Here is a 26,304-nt window from a genome sequence, read left to right on the forward strand (position 1 = left end):
TTTATATGTACATCATCATAAAACCATTTTCAGCATTTTTAAGTTTTCCATCATTTCGGTCAACTAATATTTCAGTTTTATCAAAGTTAACTTTCAAACCCCATTTTTTACAAAAAAGAAGATACGATATTATTTTTTCTTTGCAAACCAATAACTGAGTCATCAAATATACATTGATCATCAGCATACAGCAATGAAAACAGATCATTAAAATCTTCTCTGACAAATATACCTCTACCACCATACGTCTGTAATGAGTCTTCCAATTGCTTGATAAACATAGAAAAAAAGAGGACTCAAAACGCAACCTTGTCTAACTCCACAAAGACATTCGAAATAATCTGATAAAGAAAAGTTATCAAGTTTCACACAAGAAATTGTTTTTGCATAAATATCATGTATCATATTTAACATCTTTCCATTGATACAATTTGTAGATAAAACACACCATAGCAAATCTCTATTCACCGAATCAAAAGCCTTTTGAAAATCAACATATATACAATAAAATCAACCTTTTGATTCAGACAAGTTTTTTTGGATTAGGCACTGTAGACGAAAAACATTATCAACTGTACTACAAATATCCTTTGCGAAAACCCGCCTGACACTCTGGTAATAAAAACATACAAGATCGTTGAGTCTTTTGTTAAGGATAAAAGTAAATATTTTCCCACATATGTCCATCAAAGAAATGCCTCTATAATTATTAACATCACTTGTACTTCCTTTCTTATGTAAAGGAAATATAATACTCTTTGACCACTGTGGAGGATATGTCCCTTTGTAAATATGAAATTGAACAAAATCTTAAGGTAAGGTAACAAAATACTCCAACCGCATTTGTAGACATCAGGGGAATGCCGTCAGGGCCAGGTGCTTTATTATTTTTTAAAGATGAAATAGCAAAGACAATCTCCTCTTCAGTTATGGGCTGGTTTATCATGTCATTTATACCCTCACCAATTTCCAAATTATCTATATCATCAATATAACTACTGACAAAAGGCATGAATTATGTATCTGTAACATTGTCTTGAATATTGAGCACCTGAGTAAAGTATTCAATCCATGCTTTACTGCTTATATCGCCTTGGCGTTTATTACTGGGATTTCTAATAATGGACTTTACATAAGACCAAAAAGCTTTGGGATTTTGCTTACTAGAGCTGACAATATCTACAGCAAGTGTATTTGCATAGACGGATGATTAAGAACGACAAACCTCTCTACTCACTCACTCTTGTACGTCTAAAACTATGCAAAAATCAAGATTTCCTGACAATCTAAACTCATCAAGGTACATATACGTCTCAGTTTTTAATGAGTGACATTCGTCATCATACAAAGCTTCATTTGTGCACACATTCGAAGTTCGACATTTTAGTTTCATATTATTTTCACCTGCACACTGCTGAATGGCAGTAGATAACAGTTCTGCTGCCTCTGAAGTGTCATGATTACAAAGAGAACTAAAAAAGTCTACATCTATTTTTGAATATTCACATTCAATGTATCAATAAAATCTGCTGCCCGAGATTCCTTCCAGACATATTTATCAAACTTGCTTGGTATAGTCTCTGATTCTGAATGTTGAAGTGATGGAGAGTCACCAACTAAGGAACATGTTATAGGAAAATGATCAGACTCAGCACGTGTATGAACACAAAAATCCTCAATAGAACCGAACAATGCCGTTGAACAGACAATATAATCAACTAAACTAGCACCGTTATTGGCAAAACAGGTAAAAGAGCCATTTCTATCTCCTGGAAAACGACCGTTAAGAATATGCATATCAAATGTAGAGCATAGACTGATAAGATCTTTACCATATTCATTAATAACAGCGTCTTGAGAGAACCTCGGAGTATTGAATGTATCACCTGAATTCTCCATTTCATTTAATGTTGAGATATATTTTTCACTCTCATCATCGTCAGATGTAATAAAACCTTGCAAAATGCCAGTTCTTGCATTTAAATCTCCTGCAAGTATAATGGAAAGATCTTCAAATTTACAAAGTTTCTTAAGTAAACATTGCTCAAGATAATCAATACCTCTAACATCATGGACATCAGTCTTTGTTGACGTAGTTTCAGGATGTACGTAAGAAAACAAAAGTAAAGTATCACGTGGTAAACCAAAAAATACGTGATCAAGTATAATAAATATACAGTCGGTACAAGTTAAATCAACATGTTTAACGCCTTTAAGAAGTTCATATGTGACGAAAAGAGCGACACCACCTCTGGTATTGCATTCACGAAAGTTTATCATAATATTGTGATTGGGGAAGCTTTGTTTCATATCTTCTTCAGAACAGTTGCTCCAAATTTCTGTTAAACAACACAATGCAAATGAAGAGCAAAACTCAACGAAGGAATTGTTCTTCAACTTGCGATTCAAACCGTTAACGTTCCATGACATGAACGAAAAGTCTCTTGTTTTACCGTTACAATCCACGGCCCGACCGAGATCCTAGCTGTAAGCGCCACGTGCGGGTCCGCCCCAACCATGACCTCCACGTGAACGAAACGCGGAACGGCCGCGGCCGCGACCTGCGCTGGTTACCGTTCTATTAATCTCAACTGGCCTTTCATTTTCAAGGCCATATTTGAGAACCTTTCCATTTTCAAAAATCTGTTTATCAAATTTAAGCTTACATTTCTCACCAATTGCCTTTGAATCATCCATTATTGTTTTTAACATTTTGCGCTTATTTCCAACGTTTAATGAATAAATAGTCTTCCGAAATACTGTATGAAGTACCTTTGAGTCGTTTAGCATTTCTAAGGATAGACTCTTTCGTACCATAGTCTCTAAATTTGACAATGAGAGATTTACTGTTATTCAATCTATGACAACGTTCAATTGCCATATCTGAATCATCTATTTCCAGATTGTCCTTAATGATTTTACGTACTATATCTTCACAATCTGTCCATGTCTCTGATTGTTTCTCTTTCACAACACCGTGGAATAGCAGATTATTTCTACGGCTTTGGTTTTCTATATAGTCCAGTTTGTCTGTAACTGAAGACAGTGTTGATTTTAGAGTACCGTTTTCTTCCTCGAGTGTGTTACATCTCGCAGACAGGGCGTTAACGTTGCTAGTAGGAGAGTTAATTGACTCGGACATTGTCGTAAGTTTAGTTGTTAAATCTGCCTGGCATTTATCGACTTTGACAGATACATATTTTATCTCGGATAGAAGCTTTTCAAAGTCTGAAGTTTCACATTCCTGACCCGTTGACAACTTGAGCTGTTTCGTTCTTGTTGTACTGTTACGTGTTTCAGGTCCTGGGTTAGGTTCGACGTCAGAACGCAGCACGAACATCAATATGATACTCAACGCTTTATATGAAGCCGAAACATCAATAAGGGGGCACGGGTGGCCCAGTTGTCTAAGGCGCCGCAAGTCGCTGTGCAGAGTTGCGAGGAACACGCCATAAACCGATGATTGTGGCTTCGAATCCCGGTTCGCGCCGATTATATTTCTAGGTTTGTCAGCACCATACCCGTGCCGATGGGTTTCACTTGGGCCTTACCTCCCACATAAGCTGAAACGCCGTGACATAACTGGAATAAGGTAACAAGCGGCGTTAAACACAAGTCACTCACTCACTACTTTACAATGCATTTTCCAGGTCGGTGTATCACTGTATTGTTTTATCTTAACTTCCCCCGCACTGTGTCATTGATTTCCAAGTCCCAGCCCCGTCCCTTCCTAACTCACTGTGTCTTTGCAACCTCATTTCCATGTTTCCTGTCTCAGTCTCTTTGTAGAAGTAACCATGTCTGACTATAACATACGGCGAGCCACAGTTCATGACTTCGACGGCGTCATGGACATTGGGGACGTGTACATGGGGATAGACTACCTGCGCCACCGTTTCCACATCTTCATGGACGACCGTAACATCAGGTCATACGTCTATATCATCGGAAAAGAGGTAGTGAGTAGCTTGTAACACTAACGTGACATTTGCACGCCATTCGTGTACAATCCGAATGGAGGGAGACTCGTGCACATCTCGAAGGATTCCTCATTAGAGTATGAACATGTACGTCTAACGCTTTGTGAGTGAGTTACATTTTACGTCACGTCAGCAATATTTCAGCCATATTGAGACTAGTAAAAGGAATGCGTCTATATTTCCTAAAACCCTGTCATGTACGAAGAGCGTAATAACTACTAACATATTTGTATCACAAAGCCATGGTAAAACAAAGATATTATCAATGAAATATATGACGAAATATATGTTGGGTATTGTTGGCAACTTCAGTCGATCATTAAATGGTTACACATGTGCTGCGAGGACAAAAGCAGTTACTTTTCACTTAAGGATTGACTGTGTATTTTTTTCGGTTCATTGAGGTATGAATCGAAAAACCAGTGTGCAAACTGTATGAATTCATACCTCAATAAACCGAAACAAATATACAGTCAATGATTATAATTAAATTCGACAACATAAAACATGTTTTGTCTACAATAGTTTAACCAAAAACAGTTGTATATATCAAAACAGACAAAAATGACGAGATTGATTAACATTCGAGGTGTAGGAATACATACTGTGGGGTGATCGTTTAATTTATGCACATAACTTGACACGCCTACACAGTCAGCAGCAAATCAACGGAGAGCAGGATCAAAACAATGTTCATTGGACCTGTTAATTAAGACAAGAGGCGAAAAGAACTGCAACAGTCAGACTCTAACGAACCGATAGAAATATGTCCGGGAGAAGGCGGCTGTTTCAAATTACATGGTCAGTTACCGCCAGATTCAAACATTACTTCCCTGATTACGGTAAAACACAGTTGGAAAAATACTAGTTAGAAATGAAACCCGAAGACATGAAAGTTGAACCGAGGCGAGCAGAAACAAAACAGGCGAGCGAGCCTGCACGTTTGCTGTTTCATTCATTCTCGGCCTTCGGTTTCAAAGGTTTGTTTGGACAATGAATATGCATGAAAGTCGCTAAATGTCCTGTGCATGACGATACACGTGAGCAGAAAGGGAATTCCCTCGTCTGTAATATTGGGATTCCCCGAAATTCCGAAGTAATAAAAGTAGTGCGCTCGGTGGGCGTGGCTTAATTTTTTACATTCATTAGAAAATGAATGCAATAACACGTGACCAATTCAGCTAATCAGAATACAGGAATTTCAATGAACACAACGAAAATTTAATTATATGCTTATGATAAAGTCAGAATCGAACATCGACTCTCCTTTATGCAGAGATTTCTATTGGCTACGCAACGGGTTTTGTCGCTTCGTTTAAAATTCTCCTCTCAGTTGGCGAATCATGTTGATAACTTCAACCACGTTCGAAGAAACACCAAAGTGACTTTTATTCTGTTTGAGTCAAACTATAAAAGGTAAGCGTTACAACAACACTCTACTATTCCTGCTGTAAAAGACAAACTTGAAACTGGTTGACATGATTTACTGCGTTTGCTTAAATATTTATTTAACACACAATTCAACTAATGTTTTCTACGGTTTTTCTGTAATATTTTAAAAGTGATGAACATATTGATAATACAACGGCTCTCAGTTTAGACGAATTTCATGAGAATGTCTTGGACATGCTCAGTTACGAAAAACAATTGTCATTGTGTCTAATCGATATCTTCAATATGTTTTGAAGAACAATTTAAAACAGCATTTACATAACATTGGTCTTTCATGAAAAGGTTAAAGAAACAAATTTCTCTTGATGTCAAAGCTATAGAATGTCAGACTGCTGGAAGACACTAAATTTGTACCACAGGGTAATATCGGACATTTTCTTATCTATAGACAGTTTTATATAATATTAATAGACATTACTGAGCACACAGCCTAAACTCAACTCAATTTAACTCATATTAGATAAAATTGAATCATTAAATCTAAAAGATGCATGGAGATAACTAAATGCGTTTACTTTGTGGAAAAACAATCCCTGCCAACAAGAGAGATACCAGGATTTTAATCTCACTGTTCATTAATCATTCATACCTGGCTACAAAACTGATAATTCCGCCCTTACATTGTAGTTATCAAATCAACAAAACTTAAGAAAAGATAAAAGGTTCAATACATCATTACAAAGAAAATATGAATATATTATGGTATTTGAGACGAAAATGAAGTTGAATAAGCAGATCCTAAATGTGATAATAAAAATAATCAAAATATCTCTGACGAAACTTTCGATCTTACAATTACTGATTCGCTATTCTTGGAGACATTGGTGATGAAAGTAAGAGGAAAATGTATTTCATATTCTTCATACTTGAACAAAGATTAAAGGGAAAAATATAAAGAAATAGAAAATAACATGGAATTAGCAGAACAAGTAAGAAACATTTTTCAAAACGTTAGCGAAACATTGTTATCCAAACGAGCAGAACAAAAATCAAAGAAGAAATGAGACGAATTCAAATCCGTAATAGAATACAGTAGAATAACGAAGATGAAAAAGCAACTAATTTCTTTTGCCACTTAGAAAACAGGAACTATATGAAGAAACTTAATTAATACTATTATTACTGATAAAGGTGAAGAAATAACAGATGGTTCTTCAACAAGATAGACGATATTGAAGCAGAAAATGTTAAACGTTCGGTTTAGATTGTTTAAATAACATTACCATTCCAACTTTTAATAAAAATCTTTCAGAAGAACTAGATGACAAAATGAGAATTAACGATATAGCCACTGCTATTATTATCTATAGTTAGATCCCGGGATATCAACATTTCAATTAATCGCAATATCAATGTTAAGATCAGTATCAATAATACATCCAAACACAGTTCGATGACCCTAAAAGGGAACACAGGAATCATCACACGCATCCCCAAAACCAAAGATAGACGTTTATTACAGAAGTGGAGACAGTTTTCTCCTTTGAGTGCCTTATGTAAGATTAAAGCCACGATAATCAGACGGGATTTATCCCGGGTAGGTTGACAAGGTAGACACAATTTTATGGAAAACAACTTCTTTAATACTGTGCAAAGCGACGTTTCGGTATAGATATCCTTATACCGTTGTCAAGCAAGACTGAATGAGGGACATAATACAGAATATATATAGTAGGTGGAGGATTAACAGTTACAACAATTCCATACATGAGTGGGATAACATTGGTAGGTGTTGACAACAAAGGGATAATGCTGTCACAACACGATGGCCAGAGAACACATAGGTGGAAGCCAATAGGGACATGAAGCCAATAAACAGGATAAGTGATTATTGCTTGATGAGTTCATAGTAGGCGGATGGGATGAAATAGCCTTGATCTCTGTTGATCGATGGCTTGTGGCGGCGAATGTGGACTGCTTCTGTTAGTTTTCTTTTAGTGAAATCATGGAGGTTGTTGGTGAGGATTTGGACGTTGTCCCACTTGAGGTTGTGATTGGGACAGTTGCTGATATGGTCCGAGATTTCTGATTTGCTGTCGGATTTAATGGTGGAGGTTTTCTGCTCTTTCATTCTGGTGTTGATTGGGCTGGATGTTTCTTTCTTTATTTCGTACGTGTTTAGGCTAACGGCCCATGGTACATATGTTTGTCCACAGTATTAATTATTGACACATGGTAGATAAAGGCATAATACAAATACATTGCGGTATTTCGAATTGTAGTTTGGTTACAGTCAGACATTAACATATTAAATTTATCCAGGGTAGGATGGACATAAAACATTTCATGGATATATTGTTGTCTTAAATTATCATAGGCTTTGCAAATTAACAAAAAGTGGTACTCATTTTCAACATAACCAATATTACATAATTTACAAATCCTCAAGTTTCTAGGTACATTGTTATATCTTTCCGTTTCAATATATAAGGAATGCGAACTGCAACGAAAACGAGCTATTGCCGATCTCAATTTACCATTAGTTACAGCAGATATATATGGTTCAACACAAAATGACATTTTAAATAAAGAATAATGATACATTCTAGAGCTGCCGAAAATTGCTGAATGCCAATCCTGTTCATAAATACATTTTAGACGTGATACAAATTCAGTAATAAACAAGTTTGGGGAATCAGCACCCTGATTTTCCCAAACATAACCAAACCCAAATTTATACAAGAGCAACTTGGTTTAAGACACCCAATTACATCTACGATTAGAGGCTTCAAGAAACAACATATTATAGCTCTTTTAGGGTAACGTGAATCGGGCCGGGCATATTTAAAATATTACACCAATATGAAATGCAGCGTTGATAAATTGAGATATATAAAAGATACCGTCCACATTCACCACGGTCAGTATGGTCTGATGTGGAAGCTTTAACACCTAAAAACTGCTTACAGGCTAACAAATGGACAGATTCAATTTCCTTGTAATTATCAACTCCCCAAATTTCCAATCCATATAATAGAATCGGGGCCACTTTAGCATCAAATATTCTAAAAAATACATTATAATCATAAGGTTTCACCTTCCTTAGTGATATTAACGCACAAAACAGAAGATAGACATTCTATAGGACTATCTCCATAATACCATTTTTCATGTTTAGACAAAAGGCCACCCTTTTTAAACACAACATTTTTTGTTTTATCAAGATTTACAGTTAATGAATACCTATTACAATAATCTTTGAGAAAATTAATACGTTTCTGTAAACCGTAGACAGTATCAGCAATAAGAGTGATGTCATCAGCAATAAGAGTGATGTCATCAGCAAACAACAAGAGAAACAACTGAAACAACCCTGGATGGAACTGAACTCCTGGTAAACTTAATTTCTTTTGCTAAGTCATTTATGAATAAATTAAATAAAAAAGGACTGCGGATACATCCATGACGGACACCACGCTTACATTCAAAACTTTCTGATAAATGGTTATCATATTTAACACAAGAAAAAACACATTTATAGATAGACCGAATACTATGAAACATTTTAGGTGAAACTCTATTTTCATTTACAACATTCCATAGTTTAGATCTGTTAATACTATCAAATGCTTTGGCGAAGTCTACAAATAAAACAAGGATCTTACCCCTTTTCTTACCCAAGTATCGTTGAACAATTGACTGGAGGATAAACATATTATCTGGTGTAGAGTAACCAGTGCGAAACCCTGCCTGTGATTCAACTAATTTATCATACGCCTCGGTCCGAAACCGTAATCTTGTATTTAGAATGGAAATGTAAGCTTTACTGAAAATACTCAAAATCGTTATGCCTCTATAGTTGGATGGCGTGTCCATATCACCTTTCTTGTGCAAGGGAACTATCACTTCGTGAGACCAACTAGAAGGAAAGTAAGCTGAATCAAACATAACATTAAACAATAGAGTCATAAATTGAATCAGGATATCCTGTGCACTTTTAAACATTTCAGACATCAGACCATCATTACCGGGAGACTTACCCAATTTCAAACCAGCAATAGCGCCAATGATCTCTTGTTGTTGAACAGGGACATCAAGAATAGTCTGAGACAATGAATCAAAATTATCATTTGTAGTATTTTCATCATCATCGACAACACTATCTAAAGAACTGAATATGTCTTTGAAGTAACTGAACCACCGATCCATACAAACAGTATGTCTAGACACAACAGACCTGATGGACAAACGCTTTAGTGATGACCAAAAGATTTTACTGTTATCAATTTTATCAATATTAACTCTGCAAATCTCCTCTTGATATGACAACCGTTTCTCCCGTATGACAGAGGTGTACAAATTTCTTGTTTTTATGTAATTATTCAAATTAAACTGGGTTTAACAATGTCTGAAAACCTTAAGTAAACGTAATCTCTCAGACCGATAAAAATGGCATACCTTATCAAACCAAGGTTAATTACAAACAATATAGAATTTTGTTTGTTTCATACATTCTGCAGATTTACATAAAATATTTGTTAACACGTCGACAACATTATCAATTTCACCAGCGTACAGAAATTCAACACATTTCTCAAACATAGATGACGAGTCTGTAGATCGCAATTGTCTCTGAAGATAGTTTCTTTGCTGTAATTCCAACTAAAGCGACAGCTGCTTCTCTTTACACGTGCATCACGGTCACGCTGGCTGGTGTCTGCGTGATCACATGACTGAAATCGACAAGTGAGTGGCATGTGCTCCGACTTTGACCTAGATATGACATCAAAATGGCTGCTCAAAGAAGACAGTGAGTGAGTGAGTATGGTTTTACGCCGCTTTTAGCAATATTCCAGCAATATCACGGCGGGGGACACCAGAAATGGGCTTCACACATTGTACCCATGTCGGAAAATCGAACCCGGGTCTTCGGCGTGACGAGCGAACGCTTTAACCACTAGGCTACCCGACCGCCCCACAAAGAAGACAAACCAGTAGACGAAATTATGTAGTCAACCACACTTGTGCCGTTGGCACTAATGAATGTGAGTTCACCCTTCTCAGCATCCCCACCACATCGGTCATTCATTATATTCAAATTCATGGCACTGCAAAAGTTCAAAAGTATTTTTCCAAATGTATTTACACAGTTATGACATGAAAAATGTTCAATGTTAATGCTATTCCCGAGATCAGAGAAGTCATCAATTCCCAGCCTTTCCGCAAGGTCATCACTAACTGAGTCGGGGCCAGTACCCGTTCTTGCGTTGAGATCACCGCCCATTAGAATATGGACATCACCAAATTTTTTGAAATACATCAAAAAGCGAGTCAAATAATAAAGTTATTCCACATCCAGATATTTCGTTTGCATACCGTGATGATCCATTCGGGTGAACATAGGCTCATACAACCAACAAGTCTTTGTCTAAATCAAGTATTAACTTATCAAACACTAAAAACACAGCATTTTGACAAATTACATAACCTTTCACATAGTCTTCTAATGTTTTCCTAACAAAAACCACAATACCACCAGACAGTCTTCCAAATAACGATATTTTCTCAGCTGGTAGTTCATAAGATAGGAATAGACCTGAGAACTGATCACATTCATGTTCCTTGCACCAAGTCTCACTTAGACTAATTACATCAAACAGATGTATGTAATCAATGAAATCATTGTCGTTTAATCTGTTTGCAGTAAGTCCAGATATATTCCAAAATAGAAATTTCAGTGGATGGTTTGGATGGGCAGAACTATCTAGGCCACGGCCACATCCCTATCTGTAACCTGTTGCCTCCTGTTGATCTTGAGAGCTGGGGTTTTGCCTGATTGAGTCAATTTCCTGGGAATTATCTTCAAGTCCACGTCGTGACAATGGGGGGTTGGTTATCCTCGACAACCAGTCTGCCATTTTTGAAGTAACCTATCTTATTCTGTTGGCGTAGATTCTGCAGTAGATTTCGCTGTGAGATCATTTGAAACCCCTATGCCTGAGTCCTTAAGTTTTCCGTTTAGACGAATAGCTTGAAGTTTCATGTCCATACTCAAAAAACGCACAATAATAGGGCATGTACGTCATGATTGTTTTTTCTTGATCCGATGTACGTTAACAATGTCAGAGCGTTTGGAGACTTGCTGATCACTTGTTAACTTGGAGTTCAAAATATCACAGACTGATTCTTTTAAAGTATCACTGGTCTCATTGCCATTATCAGGCACACCAAACAGCAACATGTTTAACTTTCTACTGTATTGTTCCAAGCGATCAATAGTAATTTCCATGTTTTTGACCTTCTGGAGAATTTCGGATGTTTCACCTACGTAAGATTGTCCACAATTGCAGTCAATTTTGTAAACTACACCTTTAGGCTCCTGGGGTTTGGTTGTGTTCCTCCCGTTGGCTATTAGCAGGGTGTTGAGGGAGTTGGAGCTGGTGAAGTGGTGTCGATGTTGGCTTGCTGTTTGAGGAGGCGGCTGATGATGTGGGAGGCTTTTCCTATGAACGGGAGGGCGATGCGTAAGGGCGCTGATTCGGGTTAAAGGGTCGCAGGTCTGGGTGTTGGATGGAGTACAGGGGCGATGACTTTGTCGACGAGATTGGGTGGATATTTGTTGAGGTGGGTGAAGACTTGACGGAGGTGTTCGATCTCAGGTTTGCGGGTCAGCAGAATAAAGGTTGATGGCTCGTTTGATGAGGGTGGTTATGATTCCAGTCTTGGTCCTTAGAGGGTGGTTAAATTTGAAGTGGATATACTGGTCGGTGTGGGTGGGCTTCCGGTAGACACTTGTTTGGATTCTGTTTGTTGGGCTTCTGGAAACGAGGACATCTAGGCAGCGTAGTTGGTTGTTCTTTTCTATTTCGATGGTGAACTGTACTCGGGGGGTGTTGTTGCTTAAGATGTAGTAGCAGGGTTGGGTTTTGGTCTTGTTTTAGGATGACAAAGGTGTCGTCAACTTTCCTGTACCAGCAAATAGGTTGGATGGGTGATGTGAGGGCTTGGTGTTGGAAGTAGGTCATGTAGATTTCAGTAAGGATAGGAGAGATTGGGGATCCCATGGGCAGGCCGTGTATCTGTTTATAGTTATCATCGCCCCAGGTGAAGTAGGTGGTGGAGATACAGGCGGTGGAGAGGGTGATGATGGATTCGGTGGATAGGCTGGTTTCAAGAGGAGTTTCAGTGATGCGACGACGGAGAATTTGCAGAGTGTCATCTATGGGTACGTTGGTGAACAGGTCTACTACGTCGTAACTGATGATTTGATCTCGATCGTTGATGTTCTTGAGTTTGGAGCAGGGGCAAGGATTCTGGTTAGGTGTTGGGCCGTTTTGTAGAGGACAGTATCTCGCGAACACACAAGTAGACGGGCTTTAGGAGGGTTCTTGTGGATTTTGATGGTGGCTCTGGCATAAGGTAGGTTAGCGAAATCATTCGACTCTTATATGACATCATCTTTGAATCAAAACGATAAAAGAATAAAGGTCTTGTTATTAAATAATCGATATTGAAAACACTTTTGACACAGTTTCCAAACGATTCATAATGACGGTTCCAGATAAATGTGGTTTTGGAACCTATATGCAAAATATGGGTACATATCTTTTTTTTATTTCTTATTACTTTTTTGTGTCCTACAAAATGGTCGTTTTCATCAGTTTTCGAAAACGAGAGAGGATGTAGACAAGGGAATCTGATTCCCCCATATTTCTACTTTGTTGGAGACATACTAGGGGTAGGGATAAGACATAATACAAATATAAAAAGTATAGCTCGTGGAGGGAGTGAGCACGTGATAGGGCAATACGCAAATGATAGCGAACTGTTTCTGGACGGCGCAGCAACGTCTTTAAATTAAGCACTAAGAACACTAAGTAAGTTCTATATGGTCTGGCTTAAAAATCAATGTTGATAAACCCGTATGGCTAGTATCCATGACAGGGAGTTCACTCACATTATGTTCTGATTTAACACTGGAATGGCTTGACGCCTATTTCGATGTGCATGGAATTAAACTAAAAGACGACATAATAACCGTGGGATTATCAACACTACATAACGGCCGGAAACAATTTAAGAATGATCTCAAACCGGAGGAAAAGCAGCTAGATATTATTAGCTAACATATCTGTAGTAAAACCCTTGGCTTTGTCAACTATTGTTCATATATTAACTGCTTTATCAAATCCCCACAAAAAATATATATAAACAAATAAACATCATTTTTTTTATCTGGAATGAAAAGAGGGACAAAATATGAATAAAACTAGTTACAAATTATAAAGCTGACTTTGCTGACTTTGTCTTCTTGTAGCTGTTCAAATACCCCTTTAATAAATTTCTTTTTTAAACTTGGAAATGACTCTTTTATATGGCACTATAATTATTTGCGCGTTTAAGGATCTTACACTTACAGAAACAAACCCCGACGAAAGGCTTATGTTGTTTTTTCTGTCCGCAGGTTGGTTTCTGCAGCATTGCTCTCATTGACGATGGACTGACCTTTCTCATACGAGCCAGTAGGGTGAAGAACGGCTTCCGAGGACAAGGGGTTTATGGTCGCCTACTGAAACACATTTACGCAGAATACAAAGATGTAGACAGCATCAAATACGACGCCATGACCACCGACAATTACAACTGTGAAGATAAGAAAAGCCTAGAGAACGCCTATGCAGTTATGTGCAGAAAGGTTTGTAACTATCTCATCAGTGTCGCGCATATTAATCAGTTGAAGATGTTTGACAAATACAAGCCTTTCTTGTAACGAATAGAATCAAACGTGTATCAACAATAGCAAGGTCATTGAAAAGACATAGATAAATATGGCTTCTTTACTGTTTCCCTGATCAGGTCTTTGAAAGGCATTTAGAAGTGATACACATAAGGAAGAGACTATATCTATGTCAACTTCTTTATTATGAGGAACACAACGTTTCGGAGTATATGCTTACTCCTTCATCAGGTGAAAACATTTCGTCGATGTCAGATGTTCTTGAGTGAATGCACACACAGTATTTCACAGGAAACATCCTATAAAGTGATACATGGCTTAGACGTATACTGCTGGGCATAGTATAGGTATGGTGCTGACAAAAGGGCATTCATTATCAGGGCGCATCTGGGAAGGAGAGTGTTGGTTGAAATGTAATGTTGCAATGGCAATATTTTAGCCATTGGCAGCAAATTACACATTCACTAAAAGCTTTCACATCAAAACAGTAAGACGTACACGTGTAGTATAAAACAGTACAAATATTACTGATGTAGCATGTTAAGTTGTAAGATCAATGGTATCTGTTTCTTACACACCCTAAAATCGCACCTTTTTAGCATCGAATCGTTGCATTTTGTTTATTCTGATGATCGCAGTAGCGCATTAATACGTAATAACACCACCGTCATAAGTGACGTCATCCTATGTACTGATTACTACTCATAAATAATGTGACCCTACACAAAAGGATTCCGCCATATCTGTGGATTATCAAGGCGATGATGATAATGCAAACTAGACAAAAACAAAGAACACGCTGGATGCCGAGTTGAAAGTTTTCACAATGTTTACTTCAGTATAACATCACTACGGGTGACCGACTTTGAAAAAAATCGCGGGATTTCCAGAGGAGGATTTTCGTTGATTGAGGGATCGTATATACACAAATGTGTCACGTATGTAATCAGAAAGTAGACAGTAATGTTTTACAATGTAATAAAGAGGATAAGTCCGAAATGCAACGTCGTCGTTGTGCGTGATTTAGCGTCAGTCATGGCGTCACACAGGACGGAAACGTTTACGGGTTCTGTTGTATTCTCCACATCATTGTAATGTATATATTTGAAATTCCATAATTAATGCAATGATAATCTTCCCATGAATATTCTCAAAGGCGTGACCGAGCCGATGTATTCAACAATTAGACGCAATTACCTCTAAAAATGCTACACAATGCTAATTCTTAATTTTTTGTTTACATTTCAGCAAGTACAGTTTTCTGAGCACAGTGTTCGTTTCCACACTTAATTTGATTTCATCTATATAATTAGCATTGGTAACGAAGACCATTTGTCATTTTTTCTAAAATGTATGAGGAATTCAGGGATGCATGTATAGCAGCTGAGTATTTCTTAGTTTACAGATGCGCTCTTTAAAAGTCCAAATGTTGAAAAAAAAATAAAAACGAAAATTACCCTTTTTTATTACCGCCTATCTTTTCGTCAAAAAGTTCAAACAAAAAGAGATTTCATTTCCTCGTCGAGCGTAAAGCAAAGGGAAGACACTCTGATATTTCTCGCTGGGATCCTTCTCTAACACAATCAAAGCTTGTCAACGCAAAGCGCACTGGTGACCGGTTTAACTCTTTTAACACTGTTGGCCGGTACACCGGCCAAGAAGCCACGAGTCACCAGACAACGCAGGGTAGACCGGCCAAGTCACGTCAAAGTAGTTTATAATTGTATTAACCTACTTGACATATCATTCATTTATTCAATCTATCACATTTCACAATATCTTAAATACGTATTCCGTTTGATTTTTTTGGACCGCCTCCGTGGTCTAGTGGTAGAGCCGGTCTACCCTGCGTTGTCTGGTGACTCGTGGCTTCTTGGCCGGTGTACCGGCCAACAGTGTTAAAAGAGTTAAACCGGTCACCAGTGCGCTTTGCGTTGACAAGCTTTGATTGTGTTAGAGAAGGATCCCAGCGAGAAATATCAGAGTGTCTTAGAGGTCCGGGGTTCGATCCCCGACCGCGTCATACCAAAAGACGTTAAAAGATGGTACTTGTTGTTACCCTGTATGGCGCTCGGCATTAAGGGGCTAAAACAAGGGCATACTGCTCGGAGTCAGTATACTGTGTCTGAGTGGGGTATTCGTGTTAAACTGCGGCATGGTATCTCAGTGAGCTAGCACTTTAATTCGGCATCAGTCCGGACTAGTACAAGCAGCCACACAAACACACACGCGTACATGTACGTCGCTATATAAGTGCAATAATCTTGGACGCGACGTTAAATCCCATTTCACCTCACGTCACCACCTCCATTTGATTTTATCATTTTTTATCAATAGATAAAATTATTTACTATTTCCCGCAATGTTATTGAAATAAAATTCCTGGACACACTTCGACAACGGGTCCTCATCGAACATGTCAAACAGCAAAATCAAGACGTTTCAAGCAAATCTTTAAATATATATTATACAAAGTAATAAAACCAACAAAAATATATCTAAAATATGCCAAACTGACATCAAAGTTATCATTTTCCATCTTTTCGTGCGATCGTGGGAAATGTTAGTCAAATGACACCTAGGCTTTCGTCGCCTCGATTTCTCGGCTCGGACACGATGTCTTTATTGCCAAAATATCTGCACAAGTCATCGTGGACAGACCACGTGAATTCGCTTAAGAGATTTGAATTTGTTAGTGACAGATCTAAAGCGGAATAAGTTCCAGTAGCAGGATGTAAATAGGTATTTGATCCATCATTGAAAATGCATAAACTGTTATCAGAAATAAAATCTTCAAGTATTTTCCCCTTAGGATTTACGTTAACACTTCCCAATAACTGGTTATGTCCCCATGATCATGCAGATCATATAAGGATTGAAGATCTGATCTCTGAAGCACAGAGGAGGGAGAAATATACAGTAAACACAGAGTAAAGGTTATGTGTAAAGTTAGTCTGACTGCTACAGCTTGAGGATGAAACAGGGCTGAGGATCACTCTCTGCTTCACCAAAAGAGTAGATCCTCCTGTAGCTTTAACACCTGGTGGAGAAAATGAATGATAGGAACTGTACCGGCGCAAATCAAAGGTGTCGGTCTGTTTGAGATACGTCTCTTGAAGACGGATTGCTGAAGGCGTAAAATCTTGAATTAAAAGATATAATTTGTTAATATTGGACCGGAGACCTCTGTAATTCCACTGAACTAGTGGACCGAATCTTTTTGACATCCTGGACATCTCCAGCAATGCCATAAAATACCTTAGAAATGGCAAAAGGATTCAATCTTAAAGGTGTACCATCAGTGGCGAAAACCACTAAAAATCTAGACCAACTACCAGAAGAACACTTCAGGGTGGTAGTCTCCTCATCCGAGGAATATTCCAAAGAACATTTTTTTTTTTTTGGTTGTGTCATTTTGAGTTTGTATATGGTTCGCCATCCCAGCTCCCAACCCACCACGGAGTATCACAGGGACAATACTATAAGCCAGTGGATCTCCAACTGGCAGCACCAGGGATACTGGAATGGTATACTTAAGCAGACGAATTGAGTAAAATTAATTAGCCTATCAGATTGGCCCATGAGCCACCGTTTTGGTTTGGTTTGATGTTTAACGCCGCACTCAGCAATATTCCAGCTATATGACGGCGGTCTGTAAATAATCGAGTCTGGACCAGACAATCAAGTGATTGATATCATGAGCATCGATCCACGCAATTGGGATCGATGACATGCATCACTCAAGTCAGCGAGCCTGACCAGCCACTCCCGTTTGTCGCCTCTTACGACAAGCATGGGTTGCTGAAGTCCTATTCTACCCCGGAATCTTCACGGGTCGATTTTGGGAGAAATGTGATGAGCTTAGTATTTTATTGGATTTCTTTTTATGAATTTAGGAATAGAAATGTTAAGTTTTATTTTAATATGGTAATATGAAAAGAGTTTATTTGTATTCCTTACTAGTAATGTTCCTTGGGGGACAGTGAGTTATTTCCGATTTATTGAATGGCCAACAATGGTTTGATTATTTCAAGAATTTGTAAGAAACTAATAGTAGAAATGTTTTCTCAGAAAATGATGATATAAGTATTATCATAGAATTCTTTGATATGTTAGATAAATAAATTTCTGTGCAGGAAGTTGCAAATAATATAACAATACTTTCAAACTATGAATCATCCGGACCAGATGGAATTGTTGCAGAAATGTTCTTACAAGACTATTTAATAATGTATTTCTTTTTGGTGAGTTCCCTAAGGAATGGGGTATAAGGAGTATGTCTCCTAAGCACAGGAAAGGATCTAAATTTGACCCAGGAGAGTATAGAGGATAATCATCAATAATTTTTTGTGTAAAGTGTATGCTAGTATTTTACATAATAGTGAGTGAGTGAGTTGGGTTTAACACCGCTTTTAACAGTATTCCAGTTATATTGCGGCGTGTCAGCTTAATGTGGGAGGAAAGCCCGAAGTTATGCAGATCTTAGACGTTTACCAGATCGGTGAAACCCACGAGCTCGGGTCTGGTGCTGACAAACCTAGAAACATAATCGGGGGAACCGGGATTCGAACCCACAATCATAGGTTTCTGGCGTGCCCAAGGGACGCAACTCTGCACAGCGAATCGCGGCGCCTCAGACGACTGGGCCACCCGTGCCCCCTATTCGACAATTGACCTCATATTTGTCTTACAAAGTCTTGTACGGAAATATCTATTCGAAAAAGGAGGACTTTGTTATTGTGTTTTTTTTAATTTTGCTAAGGCTTTTGATAATCTTTACCATAAGGTATTATTTAAGACGTATGAGTATTCGGTCTCTCGGGGCAATCGAAAATATGTATAGTCAAATTAAATTCCTGTGTTAAAACACAGAAAGGTTTAACTAAACATTTTCATGTACATTGGGAAGCCGTCAAGATTGTATTATGAGCCCATTATTGTTTTCCCTCTTTATAACTGCTACAATTAGGAACTGGACTTCATAACAATTGCATGATGGGAATTTCTCTTAGGACAGAAATACCAAATAGTTATGCTGATGTTGTAGCCGGATGTGCGGATACAACAATTAGACTACAGGAAGAGATAAATATAGTGTAAATGTTTCGTAAAGACACAGGTATGAAGATTAAATTCTTTTTAGAAATGGGGGAAAATTACGAAAAATGGATTTTAATGAGATGAAGCAAGTTTACTTTTATAGATATTTAGGTGTGTTGGTTACTCCAAAATTCACTTGGATTAAAGCAAAAGATTGTGACATTTTACCCTGACAGAGTGGGACGTTGCTCTCAATACAGGGTTTATTAAAAACACAAGTTCTGAGACTTTTTGCTCTTTTAATTCTTTATTTTTAAATATATGTACACGTAAAATTGGTGTCACATGAAAAGCTATGTCTAAAGAAAAGTACCTTAGGAACCTATTGAAATCATTCGGTTAGCTATCAGTCATAATGTCTGTTGTAGTCACAAGCTTTAGGGACCCGTGAAGGATCCGGGGTAGAATAAGTCTTTAGCAACCCATGCTGGCCGTAAAAGGTGACTATGCTTGTCGTAAAAGGCGACAAACGGGATCGGCTGGTAAGGCTCGCTGACTTGAGTGATGCATGTCATCGATCCCAATTGCGTGGACCGATGCTCATGACATTAATCACTGGATTGTCTGTTCCAGACTCGTTTATTTACAGACCGCCGTTATATAGCTGGAATATTGCTGAGTGCGGCGTTAAATGACAAACCAACCAACCAACACGAGCTTTAGGATTCACCTTTTCTATTGTAATGAGTTATATGACATTTCTGATTTTATGCACATGTTGAAACAGTCCTGGAGATATCAATATCTGAACCTTCACGTCGTCAATATAAATACACTTGACCTTTTCAACACATGGAATAGATTAAGGAGGTTCACCCTCGTCGGGTTCTAAATGCTATTCTTCCTACGCTTATACAAATCCACGACAATATGACCCTTGCAATGTACGCAATTCTGCACTTCTTGTCTGTTGGGAAACACACTTTCTATAATACATATCTGTAATCTGATGTATTTTCGTATTGCAGACCATCTTAAGTTACCGTTTTAAGGTTGAAGACATTGATCCTCCACTAAACATGACGACTTTTCCGAAGGAGGTTAACTCATCGACCATGACGTCATTATTTGAGGACGAGAAAACCCGAGACACGCTTTTCCCTGAAGGCAAAATAATAATAGACTGGGTTCCTCTCCGTCTCGTCCCATCAAATATCAAATACATACTGGCAGTGGACACATTTGCTCTTCAGTCAATGGGCGATAACTCTGAAGTGTCACTTCTCTCAGTTGGAACACCGACGGAATGTCAAATGGGAATCGTGTATATTACCGACATTTTCGGAAGTGACGTTACAGCCCTACGTCATCACATTATACGTCACCTAGAACATTTGAAGACGTGGGCACAGACAGAGGTTGTATTTCAAATAGTCACTTCACAAGAACTACGAAACATCGTGGAAGATATTATGAAAGATCAACGAATTTCATCGTTCCATATGCCATCGACAGACATGTTTAGCCTTGAAAAGGGTTTCCTATGAAAATATGATATCCTTCAAATAAAGGTATTTTCAGAGACATCATAGATGTGCCATTTCCTTCTGCAATCAGCAGGAATTATCTCAATAGTTTCCGATTCCAAAATAATTGTAATGCAGTTGCTTGCATACATTAATATCCTGAATGTGTTTAATGTTTCTAAATGTCTATTAGCTAGAAAATTATGTACCGTTTTTTAACCTTGATTTCCTTTTTTGCGTTTCAACCATGCTCTTAAATGCTCTCAAACTGCAAGTTGCTTTGTACATGTACATTAAACCAAATTCATTAAAACTCAGCTTTTGTCTTACTTACACTGTACTGTTGAGAGGTGTAAAATCAACTTTATACTGAATAATAATATTAATTTAAAAAACAATAATAACAGTAAATATTTCAGGGCTATTCTTTTAGTCCTTTGCTTTTCTGTTTGTCACTCCTTTAAGCTTTTTGCTTAGCAAAGAGGAAGGTTATCATCCTGGATCCCCTCAGAACAGATCCCCAACACCCTTACTCACCCCCTTTACATGTATGACCTTGAACGTATTGCCAAAGGAGGAACCACACTACAAAAACATATTCTTCTTGTGGAGTCCTTTTCTAATGATATCGGCAGGTCCTTTGTACTCGACAAACGCAACATTCTTCATCTGAAACGTGGCAAGTAGAAGAGGGAGGATCAGTCAGTTTACTTGGGTGTCAATGATACGACGAATCTAGAAATTCAGGGTTCTGACACTCTCACACGAAAAATCATGTCAGACAATAGATCCAACCACCCACGTTCTTCCCAAGGTGCTTACATTTACCAATTATACAGGAAGGGCGTGGTTTGATTAACGTGGAGGCTCTAGATATTTATGATAGATTTATACTGTGCACTTTTGCACACATTTATTCGTCTGATGATCCTCTTGTGAAGAATGATGAAAACAAGGCATTCCTCAGTTTTCGAAAACGAGAATGCTGGATGTGGGACATAATATCAATGTCAATGTTGATTTTGTTGATGGTTGAGTACTGCTGGACGGTGCAGAAATGAATGTCAGCCAAGCGAAGTGCCATATCAAATCGGCCAACACTCTTGTTTTCAAGGAGAGGCTGTCGGAACGACCTCTACATCTAGTCAATGTGGAGTGTGTTGAGAAGATCAGCAACCCTGCAGACTCCTTCGCTTGGATAAAGACGGCTGGCCTGAAAAAATAAATAGAAGGCTTTCTCTGTGCTGCTCAGGCACAGTCGCTTCCGACTGGAAAACGTCAATATATAGTTTTGTACCAAAATGTAAATATGAAATGTAGAACATGCAATGAATTTAATGAGACTATCCAACACAGTGTTAGTGGATGCCCAGCAAAGTATCTTAAGCGACATGATGATGTGGCCCGATCATCTTATTACCGTCTTCCCCGTGCTTGTGGTTTTGAGGTCCATCCATGGTACGACCCGGAATATGTGGATGGTGTCATGGAAAATGATAAATACAAAATTCTTTGGAATAGGCGCGAAAACAGCCTAGACCTATCCAGGCCAACAAACGTAATGTTGTCGTTATTGATAGATCCAATGAAATCATTTATATCAACTGGTCCTTGACCACTGGCGAGCTACAGTGCTACGGCAATATGTTGTTAATTAACATCGAAAGAGAATAGTATTCGCTTTACGGCAGTGCAATATTGTTTTCTAGAGCTCATGCAGAACATTAAATCGCAAACACCATTACCCATGACTGTCATTTGAATTTTCAATGACACCGCCACACCTCTTTTCTTAAATAGGACCAGTTATTACACAATAATTATTCAGAATTGTATTTGCTGCAGCAAACCTGCTCCACCAGCTGAAAAGCAGTTTTCCAAATGTCTGCGTGGTTCTATGAATACATCTGCGCTTGATTAAATACGCTATGTGTTATGTGCAATTGGATTGTATACGGAAATGTCATTCGACACAAAACAATATATCCACAGCTTCATTTCACAAAGTAGAATTCTCGATATTTTGTAAATGCGTTTATCCAATCGAATTTTTAAAAACATGTTTATAAATAAGGTATATAACACGGTTACTAATTATTTACAGATCACCGTCATACAGCTGTAACATTGCTGGAGTGTGGCGTTAAACAATAAACAAAACCTTTTTTAAGGTCACAGCATTATTCCATCTTTATGACGGCGGAATGTAAATAATTGAATCTGGACCAGGCAATCCAATGACTGATATTGTGAACACCGATCTAACCAAGACATAATCCCTACATAAAAAAATGAACTATTAGTTTTTATGTTAGTAAAGAGTTATTTGTTATTGCACAGAATGTCATCCATGTTGATGTGGTAGAAGACTACATTCGTAATATTTCAGTGCGCCACCCATGAAGATCCGTATTAGAATAGATCTTCAGTGACCCATGCTCGTCGAAAGAGGCGACTAACGGGATTGGATGATCAGGTGACTTGGTATATGCATGTCATGGTACTCCAAAAACGTGGGTCGATGCGCATGACATCAATCAGTTGTTTGTCTGAGCTAGACTCGATTATTTACATATATCCATCATATAACTTGAATATTGCTGCGGCGTTAAAAAACAAACAAACTGCAGTGCGCACACTGTGTGTTCGCATCCTGCTGTTGGCAATCACAAAAATTCAGTGTCAGCAAAAGCGATACTTACAACCGCTCGGCATAGGTTCGTACCCAATGGTATACCCGATGAGGTTCCTAGGTCTGTCAGCATTTTCGTGCTCATGGGTTTGACCAAATAATATAGTCCCCATGTTCCTAATGTGTGGTGGCGTAACTTTAATCACGATATGGCTGAAACAGTTCCGATGTGACTTTAAAGTCACAAACTTACCTTTGTCATTTGGGATTTCCTCATTTCCATATCGGGGGCACGAGTGGCCCTGTCGTCTAAGGCGCCGCGATTCGCTGTGCAGAGTTGCGTCCCTTGGGAACACCAGAAACCTATGATTGTGGGTTCGAATCCCGGTTCGCCCCATTATGTTTCTAGGTTTGTCAGCACCATACCCGTGCTCGTTGGTTTCACTAAAGTGGTAAACGTCTTAGACCTGCATCACTTCGGACTTTCCTCCCACATTAAGCTGACACGCCGTGATATAACTAGAATAATGTTAAAAGCGGCGTTAAACCCAACTCACTCACTCACTCATTTCCATATTAATATAATATGACTGAGATGTTGTGTTTCATATATCTACATATCTCACTCAAATGACCTTCATGACTCGGATACATTGTAAATAAAAGCGACAAACCCTTTCCATATTCATGAGAGACTGTACAATTCCGACTTTACCATGAGCATGTGTTTATGAATCACTTTCAAATAGTGCTGATACAAGGGGTTCGCATTATTTCCATCGCTATGTTGCCATTTACGCCGAATGCGTTGGATATTAACTAAATTGAAATATCAATATCAATACTGATGCTAACAACACCTTATACTATATACACCATATACTAATAACTAAATGCTAATATTAATACTCATACAAACTGAACAATATAGCAACAATTTGTGACTGAGACACAACAAACTCGTTTAATACATAGAGGATTCATTTTTTTAATATGGGAAACAAACATCCGAGTCTTAGTTAATCGGTACTTGCCGAGCCATATGAAAAAAACACTCTGTTGGATTCTGTTTATCATTTTCACATTATTGTTTCCCGTTTAGGGAATAAATGCATTAACATTAGTAACTTGTAGAAATCATACAAAGAGATCGTGCGTAGTGATACATGTTTTCTTTTGCTGTGAACCAAAATAAACAGCCTCTTAACTTCGTTCGTGGAATATTCCTTCGCTGAGAAAAAATGTTCCTCGGATTATTTTAAACGAAATACTTGAACAGAGTTTTGCAGAATAACTGAAACTTTAATAACAGCAACAGCAACGATTTTGTGTCATTTGATTATATATCTGGTATAATTTCACTGATATATAGCTATCCATTCAAACCGCTCTCTCACTTGAAGAATGTATCGCGGGAGGAGAGGGCAGAGTATGCTTTAGTCGGTGTCATTGTCACTTCAAATGACAATCCGGCGTCTTTTGACTGGAACCGGGCTTGAAGGTTTAACGAGATTAATCGTTATGTTTCCACTCGTTATGTTTCCACTAGTAATCTTGCCAGCAAACATAGTGTTGACACCACCAGAAACATTAATATACTGAACAACAGAAGTTCCTTTGACATTGAAATAACATTTAATGCAAAGTTATGTTATTTACCAAATCTGAAACAATTTCGATTTGCAACAGATAAAAGACTCCTGTAAGTGTTGAATGGTTTAATTTGCCATATTGACTTCAGAAAATGCGTGATTTCATAAAAAAAAACCATGAACATGCCAAAATGTAAATTTACAAATCAATAGCGTGTGTGTCCATCTCTCGTTGCGATGCAACCAACACATCTTCGTCTCATGGAATGGACCAGGCGTCGCACTAAGTCCTGTGGGATATCTGCCCATATCTTCTGGAGCATGTTTCGAAGTTCCAAGGGTGTCTGTGGAACACATGGTTGACGTCGAAGGCCCCGATCCATCTCATCCCACATGTGCTCGATTGGTGAGAGATCAGGGGGAGCGAGCCGGCCAGGGGATGACATTCACGTTGTTTTGTTGAGGAGAATCCTGATACAATGATTGACGTAACGTTCACCTCGACGTCGGTACACTCCAATCCGTCCATCGCTGTGGCTGATGTGAGTGAGTGAGTGATTTAACGTCACATCGGCAGTACTTCAGCCATATCGTGACGAGAAGTACATTAATTGTGGCTGATGTGAAAAAGAGACTCGTCAGTGAATAGAACTTGTCCCCACTGCATGGTCGTCCAGCGTAGACGCTGTCTGCACCACTGTAGACGTGCTTGACGGTGGTTTCCTGTCAAAATGGGACGTCTGGCGGGTCTTCTTGCGATAATCCCTTCACATCTGAGGCGACGATCCACGGTTTGTGAAGATATGGATGCTTCTTGCAGTCACTGTTGCTGGCTGGAATCGATTTCGTAGGTGTGTTGTTCGAATCCAGTTGTCTTGTCGATTATTGTTTACGCGTGGCATGTCATTCTGAGGATGGTCTCTGACTGCATTCGCCTGTTGCCAACTTTGCCATAAACACCAAATGGTGTTTCTGTGGACGTTAAATTGTCTTGCATGAATAGAATGCATGCCTTTCTGTACATGTACTACATTAATTGAAAACCAAACTTTACTTGTTTGAAAAATACACTAAAATATTGGTGTCACGGGAACTTTTGTTGTTGAGCATAATTTGAGATCGCTGACTGTCTTATCTATTGGCGATTTTGACATTGCACGAGGGGCCGCTCTGCATGACGGGGTTTCATCAGCACGCTAGAATGCCACAGTGTGGGATGAAGTGTTTCCCGAAATAATGTTGGATATTTGCTTGTACTGGTCAGGATTAATATGGCAGTAAATGTTCACAGAATGGATGGTTTTGTGACCATTATTTGATTTGGCGGAACGTGATTATCATTCAACTACTGCGCAGGGACCAGGATGTAAATAAGTGGCAGAACGATCATTAAAAAGACTGTCGT

The 26,304-nt window shown here is 38.4% G+C and overlaps 1 protein-coding gene across 1 annotated transcript; it reads left to right on the forward strand.

Annotated features, from left to right (window-relative positions):
* Positions 1-3,797: 3,797 nt before the first annotated feature.
* LOC125377038 (histidine N-acetyltransferase-like) lies at positions 3,798-21,900 on the forward strand. Its single transcript, XM_048389834.1, has 4 exons — positions 3,798-3,956; positions 13,837-14,067; positions 20,178-20,438; positions 21,790-21,900. Exons 1-4 carry the CDS (start codon positions 3,798-3,800, stop codon positions 21,898-21,900), a joined length of 762 nt encoding a protein of 253 aa, XP_048245791.1.
* Positions 21,901-26,304: the final 4,404 nt, after the last annotated feature.

The sequence above is a fragment of the Haliotis rufescens genome, unplaced genomic scaffold, assembly GCF_023055435.1.
Source record: "Haliotis rufescens isolate VD_foot unplaced genomic scaffold, xgHalRufe1.0.p SCAF_8, whole genome shotgun sequence".
Lineage (NCBI taxonomy): Eukaryota > Metazoa > Mollusca > Gastropoda > Lepetellida > Haliotidae > Haliotis > Haliotis rufescens.

What these genes read in the sequence shown, in the direction of transcription:
- LOC125377038 (XM_048389834.1), top strand. Translation starts at nt 3,798, where the DNA reads ATGTCTGACTATAACATACGGCGAGCCACAGTTCATGACTTCGACGGC. An exon ending in ATGCAGTTATGTGCAGAAAG is followed by an intron (nt 14,068 to 20,177) that starts GTTTGTAACTAT and finishes TTCGTATTGCAG; the next exon opens with ACCATCTTAAGTTACCGTTT. An exon ending in CTGAAGTGTCACTTCTCTCA is followed by an intron (nt 20,439 to 21,789) that starts GTTGGAACACCG and finishes CTTGTTTTCAAG; the next exon opens with GAGAGGCTGTCGGAACGACC.